The sequence below is a fragment of the Haematobia irritans genome, chromosome 1, assembly GCF_050003625.1.
Source record: "Haematobia irritans isolate KBUSLIRL chromosome 1, ASM5000362v1, whole genome shotgun sequence".
Lineage (NCBI taxonomy): Eukaryota > Metazoa > Arthropoda > Insecta > Diptera > Muscidae > Haematobia > Haematobia irritans.
This window is the reverse complement of record NC_134397.1, coordinates 46316137-46335473: the sequence shown is the minus strand read 5'-3', so window position 1 is coordinate 46335473 and position 19337 is coordinate 46316137. Positions and strand designations below refer to the sequence as shown.

At 33.3% G+C, this 19337-nt stretch overlaps 3 protein-coding genes and 1 pseudogene across 3 annotated transcripts in view; 2 read left to right on the top strand and 2 right to left on the bottom strand.

Annotated features, from left to right (window-relative positions):
- Window positions 1-5281, top strand: part of Sulf1 (Extracellular sulfatase Sulf1) — a 140202-nt gene extending 134921 nt beyond the window's left edge. The window contains exon 15 of the mRNA XM_075290183.1: window positions 436-5281. Coding sequence (XP_075146298.1) covers window positions 436-1015 — 580 coding nt within the window. The 3' untranslated portion in view covers window positions 1016-5281. The remainder of the gene's footprint in view (window positions 1-435) is intronic.
- A 1987-nt stretch (window positions 5282-7268) lies between these two features.
- Window positions 7269-8132, top strand: LOC142220822 (uncharacterized). Its single transcript, XM_075290182.1, has 3 exons — window positions 7269-7453; window positions 7525-7885; window positions 7976-8132. The coding sequence occupies exons 1-2, from the start codon at window positions 7331-7333 to the stop codon at window positions 7882-7884; spliced, it is 483 nt and encodes a 160-aa protein (XP_075146297.1). The 5' UTR covers window positions 7269-7330; the 3' UTR covers window position 7885; window positions 7976-8132.
- Window positions 8133-9136: 1004 nt separating this feature from the next.
- Window positions 9137-11849, bottom strand: LOC142220821 (SPRY domain-containing protein 7). Its single transcript, XM_075290181.1, has 3 exons — window positions 11619-11849; window positions 10981-11559; window positions 9137-9829 (listed from the first exon to the last, which is right to left on the bottom strand). The coding sequence occupies exons 1-3, from the start codon at window positions 11731-11733 to the stop codon at window positions 9732-9734; spliced, it is 792 nt and encodes a 263-aa protein (XP_075146296.1). The 5' UTR covers window positions 11734-11849; the 3' UTR covers window positions 9137-9731.
- A 5136-nt stretch (window positions 11850-16985) lies between these two features.
- Window positions 16986-18091, bottom strand: LOC142220820 (cytochrome b5-like; annotated as a pseudogene).
- Window positions 18092-19337: the final 1246 nt, after the last annotated feature.

The window sequence follows — 19337 nt, the reverse complement described above, 5'->3', positions numbered from 1 at the left end:
ATAGAAAATATGAACGTGTGTGGAAAAAGGGAAACGAAAACCCAAATGAACTGTAATCACTGATTAGTAGGCAAAGGGAAGTGAATTTAGAAAACGCAAAGTCAAGTAAGTGAAGTTGGATGAATAGGATCTATGGGGTGACCCAAAGACAACAAAGATAAGTAAGAGAGCGAGGTAGACGAGTTTTAGCAGAGTTGTAGGAATTATAACTGAAAACATTCACATGTGTGTTGAATAGGAGCAGGTGACTGCCCTGTGTTCACGATTTATAGAACCTACCATATGAGGGAAGATGTGATTTTTAGCAAGACCCGTCTTGACCCATGGCTTTTTCTATTAGTGTACACAATTTTTATTATAGATTTGTTGGGCTCTATCTACCAGCCATAGAATTATGATACATTTCTAACCTATAAATTTTGATTGTACTTTCAGTCGTTGGTCATCAAATGCCAACAACATACGTCGTAAACAATGGAAACTACAGAATCAACAGCAACATCATGTACATCAACAGCATTCCTATTACAATAGCCATCATCAATTGGGGCAACAATACAACCCTCCCATATACAACAATAATCATAATCAACCACACAATAGATTGCATCAACAGCATCATCAGCAGCAGCAGATGTACCACCAACATCAAATCCCATCAGAACGTGCAACCAGTTTAAGAAGAAATCGTTTTCATGAGGATTCACAAGAGCAGCGAAATATGAATGTTCATAAAACGATAGGTATAAACCCACCATTGACAACGACAATACGAACGGAAATGAGCAAGGAGTTAAATCAAACGCATAACAGTAACAGTAGAATTGATGATAATAGCCGTAGCATCGATGCAACTTCAGAGGTATCACTAAACCAACTAACTACACCAACATCCCTACCATTAGAGGAAGGTATAGATACATCACCATTGGCATCGTATGGTGATAATCAAACTTCACAACCACACTTGGTAAATCAACATCCTCTAACAACATTACCCGAATTAAGCCTGTAGTCAAGTTTTTTAGAAATCCAATTTTAAGGAATTCCTTAAGTTATTGTAAAAAAAATTAAACAAAAAAATTTCCTTCTCATCTATAGTATACATATATGTATGTCATTATGATATTTAAAAGTTAACAAATGCGTTACAATGTGAAAAAAGTAATTAATCGAAATAACTACAAAGACGTCACTGCTAAGTTACTTCTTGGTCTCTCCTAAAGATACATACCAATTGTCATTCCCAATACGTCCTCCTTAACGCCCATGAAAATTACAAAAACAAACGTTCGAAATGATATTAACGAAAATTCGAAATTACATATTTATCTATGTATGTATATGAAAATACTACAAATGTATGTATATGCTCATTATTTATTAGAAATCTAAATTAAAAAAAAATACATATAAAAATTCAAAACTAAAAGCAAAAAAAAAAACGAAAAATATGCGCTCTTTCGACAACATATCCGCCAACTGCATATCACTTCAAAAGCAAAACAAAAGTGAAAACATTAATTACTACATTAAATTTCAAATAATTTATTGTTGTTAGATAATTTACTACAAACAAACTACTAACTATGACAGAGATTACACAAAGCTTACTAAAGCTATATAGAAAAACTAGTATATACCCAGATATTTTGGCCATTAATACAGAAAATAATTTCGGTAAATTAAGAAAATAAACTTTTGCTTTCAAATCGGTACGCAACTCAAACGAAATATCTTGGTACAATAAATAATCGTGAAAAAATGACCATTTTAGCGGCTAAACTCGAACTTAATACCCACTTTTACTGATGATATGTATACCGGATTAAGGCCTGTATGCACCCTTTGCAAAAATTTCGTTTGCGTGCCAATAACACAGTGCTGCCATGTATTAGCAAAATGTAAACAATCGATAGCATCGCCTCATGGAATTTTCGTTAGCAAATATATATAAATTTTCAGTCTATTACAACTTGTACTAACGAGACATTATTATCGATCTCAGACGAAACCAAATTTTCCCCACACCAATACAAGTTGTAAAACAGCTCGAAAGCAGTGAATATTTATTAACTATCTTATGTACGAGGGTGATCCCATAAGTCATTAGCCTCTTCTTGGTAGTCTTTGAACTCGATACTTAGCCTACTTGCTGGCTCCATTTATTTTAACCCGCTTGTAAAGCATGGTTAGGGGAAGCCTGTAAATAGACCGTGTGGCGACAATGGCATCATCATTCAGCTGAATTGTTTCACCATAGAGTCACTATTTTTAATTTTGCATACAAAAAACAAATTCAAAATACACAGAAAATATATCACCAAAATATTTCCAATTAAAAAGTTAATTGAATTGAATCAATGAGTGTTGCCCGAGTCTATGTTAAGCTCAATCTCCTTTTTCTAGCCGAGTTCGAAAGTCGTTTCGCATTATGGAAACATACCAGCAATACTGAGAGGGGATAAACCACCGCTGAAATTTTTGGTGTGTGTGTTTTTTTTTTTTTTTTTTTTGTCGAAACTGAGATTGACGGAATGATACAATCCATGCAACGTTTTTCCCTTCCCAAAGTACACAACTTCTGAATCTTAGAAAATGGTGACCAGTACCTTTCTGACCGCTGGGGCAGAGCTCCTTTTTTTAAAAACACGTTCACCGACTACAGTCCACTATTACCAATATACCTTGGGAGCCACCGTGGTGCAATGGTTAGCATGCCCGCCTTGCATACGCAAGGTCGTGGGTTCGATTCCTTCGACCGAACACCAAAAAGTTTTTCAGCGGTGGATTATCCCACCTCAGTAATGCTGGTGACATTTCTGAGGGTCTCAAAACTTCTCTAAGTGGTTTCACTGCAATGTGGAACGCCGTTCGGACTCGGCTATAAAAAGGAGGTCCCTTGTCATTGAGCTTAACATGGAATCGGGCAGCACTCAGTGATAAGAGAGAAGTTCACCAATGTGGTATCACAATGGACTGAATAGTCTAAGTGAGCCTGATACATCGGGCTGCCACCTAACCTAACCTAACCATACCTTGGTCTCTGGTATACACCAATACAATGCAACGAAACGGACAGAAACCTCCTCGCATAACACTTAAACACCGCCAAACACGTCTCAATCAAGGCTTTGTTGTCCGGGGCCACTTATAACGCCGATGCATTTCTTGTTCCCTAAATTTTATTCAGTTTTGATATAAACCACGATATTCCTTGGGGTGATCTTATCGAATGTTTGTTTTAATTTCAAAATTATTCGGAGCTGACATATAGTATATCATTTTTCAAAACCAACCAAACAATTTTAAATTAGCCTATAAAATATGACTAAAATGCAATTTGTAGTCTCTGTCAATATGCATAAATGCTCTATATAACTAAAGTACCTAACTAAATGCTTAAAAAAAATAAATAAAATTATACCAACTTAATATAAAGCACATTTCTAGAATCTTAAAATTTAGGTTCAATGTGTATCAAGCAAATTTGAATAAAAAATATCGATTCGTATATTGTAGAACTATTCGAAATCCATAAATATAGTCGAAACTAAGTATCTACCATATGCGAATTAATTTCCAAAATCTATTTTTCTCATCCTATCTAGCCATAAAATTACTACTTACATTGATCAATACAATGAATGTTCTGTATAACAATAATTTTTAACGAAATATATCAATGATAAATATATAATCACCCCTTTTGCACAGAGCAAATGGCTTTGTGTAGATGAAAAAAAGAGCATAAGTATATGTTGTTTAAAAGTAAGACTGTTTACAATAACTATAAAAGGGGGTAAGCCGAAATGTTTAGTAATATTAATTAATAGTTTGCAACCAAGATATATAATAATTGCAAGTTGTTGACATAAAATTATAAAAATATAGAATATATACCCAATAATTTATTATCCAATTTCATATTAAGTTAACTGAAAGTTCATAATTTCCTTTCCTTTAAAGTTTTCCAGTGAGTCCTCTCCCTCTCTCCCACTCTCTTGCCATTTCGTTAAAATATTTTAGAATTTAAGAATTTCTGCAAATATCTTTTATAAAATTAATATGTATTAATGTTAAAATTTTGTATTTATAATTTTTATAAAAAACCATTAAAATATTTAAAATATTTTCATCTAACAATTTTCAAAAACAAAAAACATCGATAAGTAATTAAAATTTCTTCACTTTGTAAAAATGCCCTACACCGCGATCTTATTATATTACCACAAAAATTTGAGAGAAACTAATGATGGCTATATTATAGAAAATCAAAAATTATTTATGAAATGTTCGGTTAATTGAAAACTATCAAAATTTGCATCCCTGTTATCGATTGTTAACATTTCTCTAAAACATTTTTGCTAATATGAATAACAATTTTTTTTTGTTTGATGTAAGAAACGCATAGCGAAGTTGCCTTACTGGCATCCATACTGGGCGTACATTATTGTCATTGCTATTGATACGTTTTTCATCAAAGCTTTAAATCGCATCGTATGGTTAAGCCCAATATGCACCTTCAGGGGAATCTCATTTTTGTCAACAATTCCTTTTGCATGTCGATAATACAGTATACGGTATATATTTCTTACGGGAGAAATTCTAAACAATTGATATCATCTCTCTAATGAAAAATTCACTAGCAAATGTACTTTTGCATCTCTTATGGATAGCGAAATTTTGCTAGAGGTTCATACCCGGCTATAGTGATAACAAAAGGTTGGCATGCGTCTGATCTGTATGAAAACGCTCTACAGTATTATTGACTTGGTAACTTTCTCTAGCTGTTTTGAACAATATCCTTAAACTAAGGAATATTTAATCTTTATATTATAATATGACTCAGATTTATTCAAAATAATTTTTATGTGAACTTCACCCTTAGCCCGTTATGCACCTCTAGCGGAAATTTTGTACACCTTTGTTATGTTTTTTGTACAGGAGCTAAATGTAAATAATCGATAATGAAGTTCCACGGATTTTTTTTCTAGCAAATCTAACTATGTAGGAAGCAAAAACTTCCCTAGAGATGCATACTGGACACTCGACTATAGAATTATAATTTCACAAATATCTATATATTAATATATACTAACCCTTAATTATTGGTGTAGGGTGTTTAATTAACTGACTATTTAATTTATTGATGTTAATAGTAGTAAATCATTTAAAACCATTGTTTTTGGAGAATTTAATTTAGCAACAAATTTTTAGTATAAATATAAGCAAGTCAATATAATGAAAATAAATGCATCAAATACAAAAAATACAATAACTTAATATGGTTTCATTTTTATATATGGAATGCAATCAAAATGTTTATCTAAAGTGGGTACTACGCTCAATATATATCTATCTACTGCGCTTTACAGACTATCAGTTATTCCGGACGACAGTGCTCGTGTCGAACATATCCCATATATTGTGCATATTATAAGTTAAGTCCGAAGGCATAATCGATACTGCTGAATGTTTTTGGGATCGATAACACATTTACCGATCATTTAGTCATCGCCAACAAGTCGTACCGATCCGACACACTGTAAGATTCTTTACAAACACCGACACTCCGTCCGGAATAACTGATAGTCTATAAAGCGCATACTGGACCATGGATTTTTCTGTGTTACTCCCATAAGATTATCTATCAAGTTGGGTACTAAGTAGAGGTGTGCACGTGAGTAATAGTTTACTCACGCTCACGCACACTCACGACTGAAAAATCATACTCACGCACGATATTTTTTGGTAGGACTCGCGCTTACGCACACTCACGAAAAGAAAATTTGTACTCACTCACACTCACGCACGAAAACGTCGTGACTCATGAAAAATACCGTGACTCACGAAAAATATCGTGCCTCACGAATAATTTTATGATTAATTTACCTTACCGAAGTGTCTGAAAACATGAGCACTATTAAAATCGAGAGTGTTATTAAACTCTTAACATCTCAGGTGTCACTAAAATTGTAATTGAATTTAACTCTTAAGCGTTTTATGTTGGTGAGCAGGAATATTTTCGTGACTCACGCTCACGCACGGCATTTTGGTTTGTTAATCACGCACACTCACGCCGTTGTCATGAGCGTGACTCACGACTCACGCACGGCTTTCGTGTCACGTGCACACCTCTAGTACTAAGTTCGAGTTCAGCCACTAAAATCAAAACTAAATCAGTACAAAAAAGTATAAAATTATAACTCTTTGATGCAAATTTTATTATAACTTGAAGGGAAATAGCCCAAAGAAACTTTTCATATAGTTTATATTGTTTGAAATGGATTATTAAAGAAAAGTAATCGTGAAAAATTGCGGTTTTGGCATTATCACGCTAAAATGGATATTTTTCCACGGTTGTTTTTCTTTAATAATTCAATTCACCGAAAACAAACATTTGTAATATTTGCATTGGATCATTCCGCATTAAGATATAATAAAATTTTCAACAATAAGACATATTTTATACTGTTTTTGCAGATGTAGACGCACCTTCAATAAGAATTTTTGTACCTATTTACAGATTGTACACTCATAGAAAAAAGTCTGCTAAAAACAGCAGTTGATGTCTGCTTTTATATTTGTGTACTTCAGAGCCTAATGAACAACAATTTATAAATATTTAGGTTATACATTTTTCCCCAAAGCATATTTAAGAAACAAAAGTAGTTTTTGTATATTTTTGCTCTGTTAAAGACTTCTCTCCTAAATACGATCAGCAAACATTTTGTTTGCTGTTATGCCTCAATTCGATAAATATTCAGATTTTTGGTCAAATACTATAGATATTCATAAAATATTGTTTTAATTATGTTAGGATAGCTCCTAAGTTGACATTTTTATTTGTTTTAGCCAAAATAAAACATGGTTTAGTGTAATCGAGCTTAAAAATAGCAGGAAATGTTTGCTATTTCAGCAAACAGTGACTGCTGTCCCTTTTTTAGCAGACTTTTTGCTGTTTCAGCAGACTTTTCTGCTGTCCCTACTAACAAATTTCTTTGGTTGTAGTAGAACATGAAAAAATTCTGGTCCAATAAAAAAGAACATTGTTGTTTCCACTCAGGCCAGTATGCATATGGATGTGTGTAGATAATACAGTTTTCATATGGTAACAACCGTTTTCATAATTTCCGTTAGCATAATTGGCAATGTATTTACCATCGTTTGGTTAGAAACAGTTTTTAAAGCGTAGCACTGTTGCCAACTATATTGATTAATTGTGTAGACAATCATGTGTATATGAGAAAGAATTGGCAAGTCCACTAATAAACAGCTGATTTAATTAGTCTGTCGCCAAGTTAAAATTTCAAAATAAACCAAAATCATGAGGAAGGCTCAGAAAATGAAAGTTCAAGCGATACAAAAAGAGCAACTTCAACTTGTGCAAATAGAAAAATCACTAGAATCACTATTGGGAAATATAAATGAATCCATCAACACTTTAAAAGTATGTAGTAGCCGGAAATGGTCTTACGCATCTGATTTTCCTAAACGTTCACGTTCTTTCATCTCAAAAAGGTAGAGGAATTGCAATTGAAATCAAGTTTAGTAGAACTCATTACGAAAGACTGCTACAGAACTACTGAACCTGCTCCTTCAACATCATCCCGAGCTTTAACTGCTACGCCAATTGATTGGGACGATTGTCCTGTCCCAATGGCGCCGACTGTATCGAAAATTGAAAAATCTAACAATGATGCAGTTGCAATGGTGACCACCAGTGATACTAATTTCCTGGATGAGAGTATTAACAAGCAATTATTAGATTTGGAATCGTTGGTAGTACAGATTAAAAGCAAATCCAATATGGAAGAAGAGGAAGACGAAAGTGATGAAAACGATGCAGTGCATGGGTTTGAAGAATTTTTACCAGAATAATGTAAGACATTAGTTTGTACAAATTTTCAATGTCGCATTCTTAAAAAAATATATATCTATACTGAGCGTTTTTTTTATTTTCTTTCAATAGATTACCAATGCAAAAGGAAATGCAATTACGCTTCAGAGCAACTTCATGTTCCAGACCGTATTTAAATGGAGATTTGTGGTTCTATACTAATTTTGTACATTATAGAATAAGAATTTTCCGAATTATTTTAAATAACAAATGTAAGACTTAAAAATAATATGTACGTTTATGCTGAAGATCAACTTCACCATGGATTTACAACCGACGAGACTTTTATAATAGCCCAAGAATTCGTCTCCACACTGAAAACAAACTAACCTATGCGTTGTCTTGTAGACGTTCCGATCTTGATGAACTATGGTGGTATTTGCGTATTAAAGACACCAGCAAATATTGACTTGTTTCAAATTTTAAAAAAGTCAACATGTTTGCAGCATATTCCCATTTTAATACAATGACGCCCTTTTCATCAAATCGAATCAAATTTGGTCAACATCTAAAGTCGATTTTGAAAATTATCAGAAATCGTCTTCATAAGATTACAAAAAGTCTCTTTAGACTTTTAGACATTTTTGGCAAGAAGTAAATTAGTTAATAAGTCGATTTTAGACATTTGTAATCCTACATTTGTAGTCAGAAAATATTTCCTGCTTTCACCTCAGACATCCTAAAACCTCAATTTCGTAGATAAACATCCACCTCAAACATCGTAGCGGGTAGGTTAGGTTAGGTTATGTGGCAGCCCGATGTATCAGGCTCACTTAGACTATTCAGTCCATTGTGATAACACAGTGGTGAACTTCTCTCTTATCACTGAGTGCTGCCCGATACCATGTTAAGCTCAATGACAAGGGACCTCCTTTTTATAGCCGAGTCCGAACGGCGTTCCACATTGCAGTGAAACCACTTAGAGAAGCTCAAATTTCACCAGCATTACTGAGGTGGGATAATCCACCGCTGAAAAACTTTTTGGTGTTCGGTCGGAGCAGGAATCGAACCCACGACCTTGTGTATGCAAGGCGGGCATGCTAACCATTGCACCACGGTGGCTCCCCGTAAATCGTAGCGGGTAGGTCTAAAAAGGTTTAGCACAAATAGTTTAGCAGAAGATCTATTCATCCATAATGATTGTCATACCTACTTGATTGACTGCAAGAGTACCTGATTAGCACATTAATTTATTATCTATAGAAATGTCTTAAAAACCACAGGACACTACAATTTTATTTTCTTATTTTATTCGCGTTTATTTTGTAATCATAGACTGCATGAATAAAGGATTTATTTTAATACATACGTGTATATATAATTACAAGCCTTGTCTTTCTCCAAATATAGAATAGAATATTACAAATGGAACAAATAATAACTTGAAATTAGAATTAAATATTTATAATCTTTTAAAAAACTAATTTCATATATTAAAATTATAGAAAATACGAAAATTATAAAAAAAAATATTCTCAAAACGTAATATACATAAAAATGATAAATGCAAAAAAAAGAAATGCGCTCTTTTCACAAGACCAACATTCGAGATAAACAAAATACGTAATTTAAAATCAACTTAAGACGACCACAATATATCTTTTAAGAGACTTGGAATGAATATGAAACCAATGCGGAAAAAACATACCTAAGAAAGGGGTTATTAACAAAATGTTTAAAATTAAAAGAGAGTGAGACTAGATTATTATCATTAACAGTTCATGATTATTAGGTATGTTTTCCTCTTCTCCCATCATCCTGATTGCCATTATTATATTCACACATTTTTTAACATAGAATACTAAGAAAAATTGAGGTTTGCCAGATCTTACAACAGAGATTGTTCCAGCATAATACTTTCGAAACCATTGGGAGGGGGATGATGAAAATTATCCAAGATTATATCCAAAATTGCACCATTCCCAACTGAAATAAGAAACACAACAAATAAAATCACAATGCGTGGGTACACACAAAAAATATTGTTTTGTTTTCATTCACGAAATTAATTGATCAAATTAATTTTTAATTGAAATGTCTTCAATCAAAAAAATTATAGTATCAATCACAAAACTCAAAAAATTAATTGATACAACTAATGTTTGTGATTGATTTTTGATTTCATTCAAAATTTTTTGAATCGATTTAATTTTTAATTATTTTTTTTTTAACTCAATTAAAAATTTGATTAGAACAATTTTCATGATGTTTTTTTTTTCTGTGTAAGTATAAGATAGATTTAGACGAAACGGACGTTTGTTTTCATCAAAGTAAATCGGATCAATATGGTCTAAGTGGGAGACGGACCTTTTTTTGCTACGGGCTGATCTCTTCCTCCATCCACCTTAACTAAATCGGATGATATTTGTTTATTTGTTATTTGGCTGATATTTGTTTTCAGCCAATGACGTTTTTAGCTTCCAACTCGACCGCGGCACGAACCCATCTGGCTCTTTTACCAATTTTTCCATATTTCTCAACGCGGTAAAAACACAAATACGAGTTTAATCTGACTGTCCTTCCGACAGAAGCTTTTACGAGTTTACTAGAAAATAATGCAATGTTCTTCCGTTATGTGGAGAGGCCACGCATTTATCACTAAACCAAAACGGCAGTCGAGCACCTTACCCACAAATTATAAAAATTCCAATTTGGATGGCTAAAAGAACAGAAATCAGCTTATGATTCACATTTAAATGCTCCTTTAACTCTAGACCTTAAAGTTACATATTCATAGTACTGTTTTTATTGTTGTACCTGGTACAGGCCAATATGAAATACATTCTCATGCTTTAAGTGTATATGAAGTTACATTCTTTTTTTGGTATATAATGAAGAAGATGGTAGCGTATATATAATGAAGAAGATGGTAGCGCCTTTGCGTACAGAAACAGAAGCTCGTGGAATAGGTTTTGAGTAAAAATAGTGAATTTCGATGATTCAAAACTCAAGGCAGAGGTCGAATCGGAAATTGAAGTTGTTTCTTTGTTTAATATGGAGAAAATAATTTTGTTTGCTTATGGTTGATTTGTGTCTGATGATTAGTTGCATACAAGAGCAAAACACTCATGACTTACCATAAATTACCGGATACACAGTACTGGCCTTAACGTTACGGAACGGAACATCCAAATTTTTACCATTAAAATAGAAATTCAATTCAATATGGTCGAAAGAAACACCAACAATATCACCCTCATCGGGAAACAAATGTTGTGTCGTATCTTCTCTACTATCAGCAGTCGTTTCAGTTTTATTGTCCTGAGCAGATTTATCACCATCACTGCGGCCAGTAGTCAAAAGTAAATCTTCATTCATATCTTCGATACCAATTAAGCCTGGCACTGAAGTACCATTTATAACAACATCACCATTACTGGTGGTCTTTGGTTGATTTATTGTTGCTACTACTGGACCATATTCTTCGGAATTGTGGCGCGTTACATTGTCCGAACATAGACACCAGCTCTCCTTATCCAAACCGCCATACTTTTTGTCAAAATCAGCTTGGCGTGTTGCTAAGCCCACTGACCAAATACCTTTTTGTTGAATTTTCACTTCGAAATATGATTTTGATTGGACAAGAGGTGCTGTGGCCAAAGCACCTCCAGTACCGGTAATACGCAAATAATTTGACAATAGAATCACTTCGGTGCCTATGAAATAAACATTAAAATTAAAAGGCAATCTGAAAAACTAAACATATTTTAGGTACCAAGATGTGTAGATGATAGATGTATTTCTGGCTCCTTTGTTCGATTATTGGGTAGATTGCTCCGACTGGGTTTATGCAAATTTCCATTCAAACATGTTCGAAGACAACAAAACATTTTGTTCTATTATAAAAATTCTTGCCTTATATTATTAACAATTTTCTTGAAATTAGCTTCCTCCAATATGTTGTTTAGTTGACATCAACCCCTAATTTTGCATCAGCTGTTTGTAAACGACGGACGGGATTGCCATGATATATTTTTGTAAAGTAGCTACCAGTATTAAGTGCGTGTTTCGGAGCAACTCTAGATTAGCTATATCCAAATACAATTCAATGTGCTGTCCATTTTATCCCAATAAACAAAAACGTTCGAAAAATGCTAAATTTCAACAATTTTTCAAACAGTTTTTCAAAGGATTAGGGTAAGATTCAAGTTGAGAAATTGTTGAGAAAATCGCGTTCTTAACAAAAAAACAGCCATTACCCTCAACAGTGAAATTCAACACATTAGCAATAATATATCAAGTGTTATCCTCAAATTGAAATGCATCGCTACTCAACAATTTGTCAAACAATTTTCGATGCGAGTCAAATTCAAAATTAACATCGTTGCAAATACTTCTGAACCTAAATTTGTATGAATGATATATATCCCCACTTCAAATTGAAAGTCAAATCCAAAATTCTATGTATTTTGTATAATTTATTCATTTGCATCAAAATAAAATATATAATAATACACTACACTACATAATACACTACAATACTAATTGAAAAATAAATATCATTTTCATTTTTTTAAGAAAATTTTAATTTTTCTTTTTAAAAAGGATATGTGTGTGGAGATATCAACCTAAATTTGGCTTTGGAGAGCGTTTCAGTACCTATTGTTGTTGTAACAGTTTTTTATGTAGTTTCATCCATTTTGTTAAACGAAGTTCGTGGTCAATTGGAAGAAATAAAAAATTGGAGAATTTTAAACAAATAACTGATTACTCCAAATATGTAGTTTATAATAAGGGCTGTTTTCTTTTTGCACTGGATAGAACTTTTGTATGGCAATCGTTGCACTGGTGTTCTATCCAGTGCAACTATCAGTGCAAGTCGCACCAGAGTCACCATTATATGCGAATTTTGTAGTTGTCAAAATATGAATTGGCAACTAACTAAAATACTGGGGAGGAACACATCTCAAGTGAATGTCACATACTGAAAAGAAGAAGAAACAAAAGCAAATGTAAATAAACAAAACGGAAGTATTTGTTTAAATTTTGTTTCACTGCAACAAAAACAGGAATATGTATCGAATTATGTAGAAATATCTAGTGGCCCAACTTTAAATGTAGCGTCTCTAACAACTTCCAATAAAGGAACTCTCACGGAAGTGACGATTTCATTTGGACATTTCGTCAAAGGCCTTCTCTGTATTTCGTGAGACTCACAATAATTATGGAGTTCGAAAAAATTTAACCGCGCCTTAAATTTTTACAAAAACACCTTAAATGGCATGAGAATCAGTGAAATGTGTTTTATTTTCCTACAAATCAAAGTTTAAATTGCATGGCTCGGGTGGTGGAAGTTTAGTACGAAGGTCCAAAGAAAAGTCTTAATCCAAGAAATAAAAACAGTTCCTTCAATAATGGTGGGGGTAATATTATGGTCTGGGGGTCGTTTTTTGGACATGTTATGGCTCCGATTTATAGAGTATAAAGGAAATCTTCAAAAACAGTTTGTCCCATGTAATATTACCATAACAATCACGGGAAATACCGTCTACATGGATTATTCAGTGCGATCATGATCTCCAGCACTCGTATAGTGTGCTAAAACAACTTATTTCTAATGAAAAAGTGTGTGTACTTGTACTCTATGTTTCGAATTCAGGCCAATGTCGTTCCTATGTTTAATAAAAAAATAATGTATTATACCCTTCATTGTGGACCAAATTCATTGATACCATCTCAAGTTTGTTGCGAGCTATATAAAGGTTGATATTCCCATATGCATGAATTTGAATCTGCACCGATTTAGACAAAATTGTATACACTTCAACAAAATCTATGTACTTAATATTTGAATCTAACTTTATGGGACGAAACATAATTTTAGTCAAAAAAAAATAATAATAATAATAATAAGAAAATCTGAAGTCTGGCGGGGCAGACTATAATATACACAACTTTGTATTTAGATCCACATTTTGATAAAATCTCAATCCTTCAAATTTAACACACATAACGACACCTAAATCTGAATCGATTTCAATCAAATTTACCAAGCATTGCTAGAATGTTAATTCTACTCTCTGTGCAAAACTTCACGAAAATCGGTAGTAAACTTTGGCCTCTGTTGTCATATGAGTCTAAATCGGACGAAAGATATATATGGGTGCTATATCTAAATCTGAACCGATTTCAATAAAATTTGGCACATTTGACTATACTACCAATTGTACTCCTAGTGCAAAATTTCTACCAAATTTGGGTTAAAATCTGGCTTCTAGGGCCGTATAAGTGGACGAAAGATATATATGGGAGCTATATCTAAATCTGAACCGATTTCTTCCAAAATGAATAGGGTTCTATTCTGACCCAAAACACAAACTTGTGCCAAATTCGAAGTCGATTGGGCTTAAATTGCGACCTAGACTTTGATTACAAAAATGTGTTCACGGACAGACGGACATGGCTATATCGACTCAGGAGCCCACCCTAAGCATTTTTGCCAAAGACACCATGTGTCTATCTCGTCTCCTTCTGGGTGTTGCAAACATATGCACTAACTTATAATACCCTGTTCAACAGTGTGGCGCAGGGTATAAACATTTTATAAATTGTTGTTCATTAGGCCGTGAAGTACAAAAATATAACAGCAGACATCTACTGCTGTTTTTAGCAGACTTTTTCTATGAGTATACTGGAAGTCGAGTCTGAATTTGGAAAATAAAGTTGTTAACTAGTTTTAAAGGATTTTAATAGCACATGGAGAACAAAAGCTGAAAAAATGAAACCTTAAAATTCGCTTCCTAGAAAGAAGTACACAAAACCGAAATTTAAAAAAAAAATGTGTCTTTAAAATATCCTTACTAGTATTCTCCGCTTCTTTGGCTCGGATTTAAAAAAAAAGGAAAAAAAAGGAAAGGGAAAAAGTAAATTTTTAAAGTAAAGACAAAATCTTTGTAACAGGACATGCCTTTTTTTGAGTGTATACTGCTTAATTTTCATAAATAAGGAAATTCGGTTCATCTCCCAAACCTATACCAATGATACCCTTGCTTATGTTTACTAATTCGCATGGGGTGGTTTAGGGTATGATATAGTCGGCCCCGCCCAATATGGACCAATTTTTGTATGGTTGTTAGAAACCACATACTAACACCACGTACCAAATTTCAACCGGATCGGATGAATTTTGCCCCTCCAAGAGTCTCCGAAGGTCAAATCTGGGGATCGGTTTATATGGGGGCTATACGTAAAGTAATGCGATATGGCCCTTTTCCAATAAGATACGACCTATATCAATAACAACTTCTTGTGCCAAGTTTCAAGTCGATAGCTTGTTTCGAACGGAAGTTGGCGTGATTTCAACAGACGGACCGACCATCATCGGGTCGTATTTTTTCCAAAATGAGGCCGGTCAGGCAGTTACTGTGAATGGTGTTCGCTATCGTAAGATGATAACGAACTTTGTATGGCCCGAATTTGCCATACAGCTAACGAAACAATGGCTCTTTTGCGCAACAAATTTAATGTCCGTGTTATCTCACGTAATGGCAATGTCAATTGACCGCCAAGATCATGTGATTTGACACCGTTGGACTTTTTTCTTTGTGGTTATTTGAAAGAAAAGGTGTACGTCGATAAGCCAGCAACAATTCAATAGCTAAAGGACGAGATAATTCGGCACATTAACGGCATAGAACCTCAATTATGCCCCAGCGTCATCGAAAATTTGGACCATCGGATGGAGGTGTGCCACCGAGGTCGTGGCGTCTATTTGGCCTATAGTTTGTTCCATACATAATTGAGTAATACGAATATATCATAAAAAAATAAAATTTCAATAATGTCCTAAATAGTTTGTGTTTTATTCAAAATCAACATCGGCCCTTGAAAATTTAACCACCCTATTCTTTATGGGGTCTTAGAGCAATTTTTCGATCTGTTACAAACGGAATGACAAACTTAAAAAACCGCCATTTTATGGTGGAGGGTATAAAAATAGCATTTGGAATAGTATATAATAATAAAATTGCCTTCTTCATCATTATTTAGAAAATATTCACCAAGACAGTATGATTTTGGTTTGGATTTTGCGGTAAAATTTAAAATTTTCATGAATTGTTTAGATATTTACGCTTCATTTGTGTATAATTTTTCTATTCTTTAGTTAACCCTCTAATGCCCAATCCCGCCTTTAGGCGGGCTTCAATAAATAAGGAAGCTTTTAGTAAAACACACCTTAACACAATAAAAATGGGTAAAATAAAAAGAAAACAGTTGGAACTGTTCAAGAGGCTTTGCAGCATATACTGAATTTTACCTATAAAATTTTCTTGTTTAGTTTTCTTGCTTTTGTGTCGTTAACATTAAATATTTATTCAGATGGCCAAAAAATTGGGGCATTAGAGGGTTAATTATACAAACATAATCCAAAAATGAATAAAGTTAAGTTAATTTGCTGAAGAAATAATAATTCCGATAACTAAAATAAACCTAATTTTTTTAATGGTTACATTTTCTTAATAAATTTTAAAATAATAAAAACTTTTGTCTTACACTTTTCGACATTTTTTATTTTCACGGCGAAAGCTTAGGGAAACCTTGAAAATAAAAAATGTAAAAACAAGTGTAATGAAACTTAGTTTTTATTGATGGAACCATGAACGCCTAAATGTTTTTTAACATATTTAAAAATTTTGAAAGAAAATCTTCACTCCAGCGCCTCTAAAATGGGATTTCGTGATAAAGACTCCTTGTTCCAACAAGCAAACACCTCTAACACACGGCCTGGGATGTGAAAATATGGCTCCTTCACAACACTAAATATCTCAAAACGCAACCACAAAGCCCAGGTAGCAACCCCATTGAAAACTAGGATCTCATTTGGAACCGTGGATCGGACAAAACCAAATTTCATCTTGGACAGCCCTTAAAAAAGTGTTACAAGAAGAATGGGGCAAAATCTCTCAAGAAACGTGTCGATGCCAAGACGACTGGAAGCCATTTGCGCTAACAAAGGGTACTATTCCAAATACTAAGTGGACCAAAATAATGTCTCATACAATGTGATTACTGATACGACGAATACTTTTGTGAGCTTTTTTTGTAGTTTTTTGATCTAATGATTAAAAAAAATACAATAAAATTAATTTCACGATTTTTGTTTACGTTTTGCTGTTATGTATATCCATGGAAACATTTTAATAAAACTTTTTCATATAAATGTTAAGCGGTTTGCGATTTCAAGATATAAAAAAGAATATTTTTGTGAGTCACTGTATATGTTTTGTTTTTGTTTTTTGTATGACTTGTTTTATGGTCTAAAACAGCAAGAAATCCCTTTCTCAACTAAATATACAAATAAACTTGCGATATTTGTTTGTGGCTGGTGGTGGTGATGTTTTTCTCTGCCTACAATTATTGGTATTTCGTTCCAAAGAAAAACTTATAAACCAAGGTGGCTATTAAACCCAAGACAAAAGGCATCAGCCATGACTTCATTACGATTCCTCGTTCTTTTGCTCAGTATTCCATGTGGGTTCGGATTTTTCTTGAACATTTGTACGCTCTTCAGCAACTAGTTAACCGATTTTGTATTGTTGCATCATTTCACGGGCATATGAACTGTGACCAACTTCTTCGAAATTTTCTGTAGCATCTTTACCAGCTTGTTCGATCAAGACTTCTTCACCACCAGGATGCTCATTGAGAAAAGGGGTCACGTCATACACGTTGTTGTGGATTATGAACCAATTCTTTTCTTTTGTAATATTTTTGGCAACTTCGGCGTGGGTAAATTATTTTACATTTTGCGATGACATGGTGTTTAATTAAATAATTTGTGGTATTAAGTTGAATTATATTTCCTGTATATTCTCTCCCTCTTGTGATGGCTGGCCGAAGTCTGTAATTCTACGTTAACTAGGCTTTTGTGATTTTGATGCAATTGGCATATCCATTTCTATACCACACATGCTTGTGGTATTAGCCACTTGTAAATCCACCACTTGAGCAAATTCCCATATTTCCACGCGTTTGGTTGATAAACATGACGCACTGAATCTGTTTCCACGCACGTAGCTGTTGCCAGCAGTCATTTGTTTTTGAAAGGCAAGCAGCAAATCCTTTAAAATTAATAATCACTCTTTCGTTTTTGGTACACTTATTTCTATAAATTGATTATTAAATGTATACCCCCTATTTTTATTTGTAAACAATAACTTTGATTTTGACATTTGACGACCAAGTGTTGCCAATCAAAATCGAAAATTGAACTGGTTAGACGTTTTGCGTTTTCTTTTTGCACTGGTTATCAGTGCAATAAGAAAACAGACCTATAATAGGTAAGTGAAAATAAAAAATGAAAAAAAAAAATTAAGGAAGTCACTAAATGTATATGTCTTTGCAGAAAACTAAAATTATGGATTCTACGTTCTTGAAAACATTAAAAAGCTGACCGATGAAACAAGTTGGACAATTGACTGGAACTGCTTCAAATATTTTATAATAATTGGTAAGTCTATATGAAAAAATAAATCAAAACTTTACAGAAGTCACTAAATTTTAATCTTTTTGCAGAAAACTAAAATCTTTGGATGCTACATTCTTGCAAACATTAAGAAGCTGACCAATGAAAAATGAGTGGCTTATCAACAAGAAAAAGTTTCCAGAAACATTTCAAAGTGCAACCAATTAAAAGTGTTAAAAACAACAAATTGTTAAAATCAACAACTTCTGGATGAAAATGTGCATCACATCGTCAGTTTAATTTACATCCTATTATCAGTTTAAAATGGATATTTTGTGCATTCCTTCTGCTGGAAATCTATTCTAACACGCGGTCCAGCAAGTTCTAATTTCAAATTGCCCGCATATTAATAAATTTTAATGCTGTTTTATGACACCAACAGGAAGGAAATCGAATTATCAATGCGAAATAATGTATAAGATAGTTAAAGTTTTGTTGTTTGTTTTTTTGTTCTTATTTGTTGATATGTTTAATAAGATTATTTTTCAATTGGTATTGTAGTGTATTATGTAGTGTAGCGTATTATTATATATTTTATTTTGACGAAAATTAATAAATTATACAAAATTCATACAATTTTGGCTTTGACTTTCAATTTGAAGTGGGGATATCATTCATACAAATTTTGGTACAATAGTATTTGCAACGATGTTAATTTTTAATATGACTCGCATCGAAAATTGTTTGAGAAATTATTGAGTAGCGATGCATTTCAATTTGAGGATAACACTTGAGAAATTATTGCTAATGTGTAGAATTTTACTGTTGAGGGTAATGTCTGTTTTTTATTGAGAACGCGATTTTCTCTACAATTTCTCAACTTGAATGTTACCCTAATCCTTTGAAAAAATGTTTGAAAAATTGTTGGAAATTAGCATCAAACGTTTGTGTTTATTGGGGTTGAGCGATAATTAAGTGTTGGTAAGTGATTTGATTTTGGATCTGTGGTCGTATGAATGTCTGAAGGTA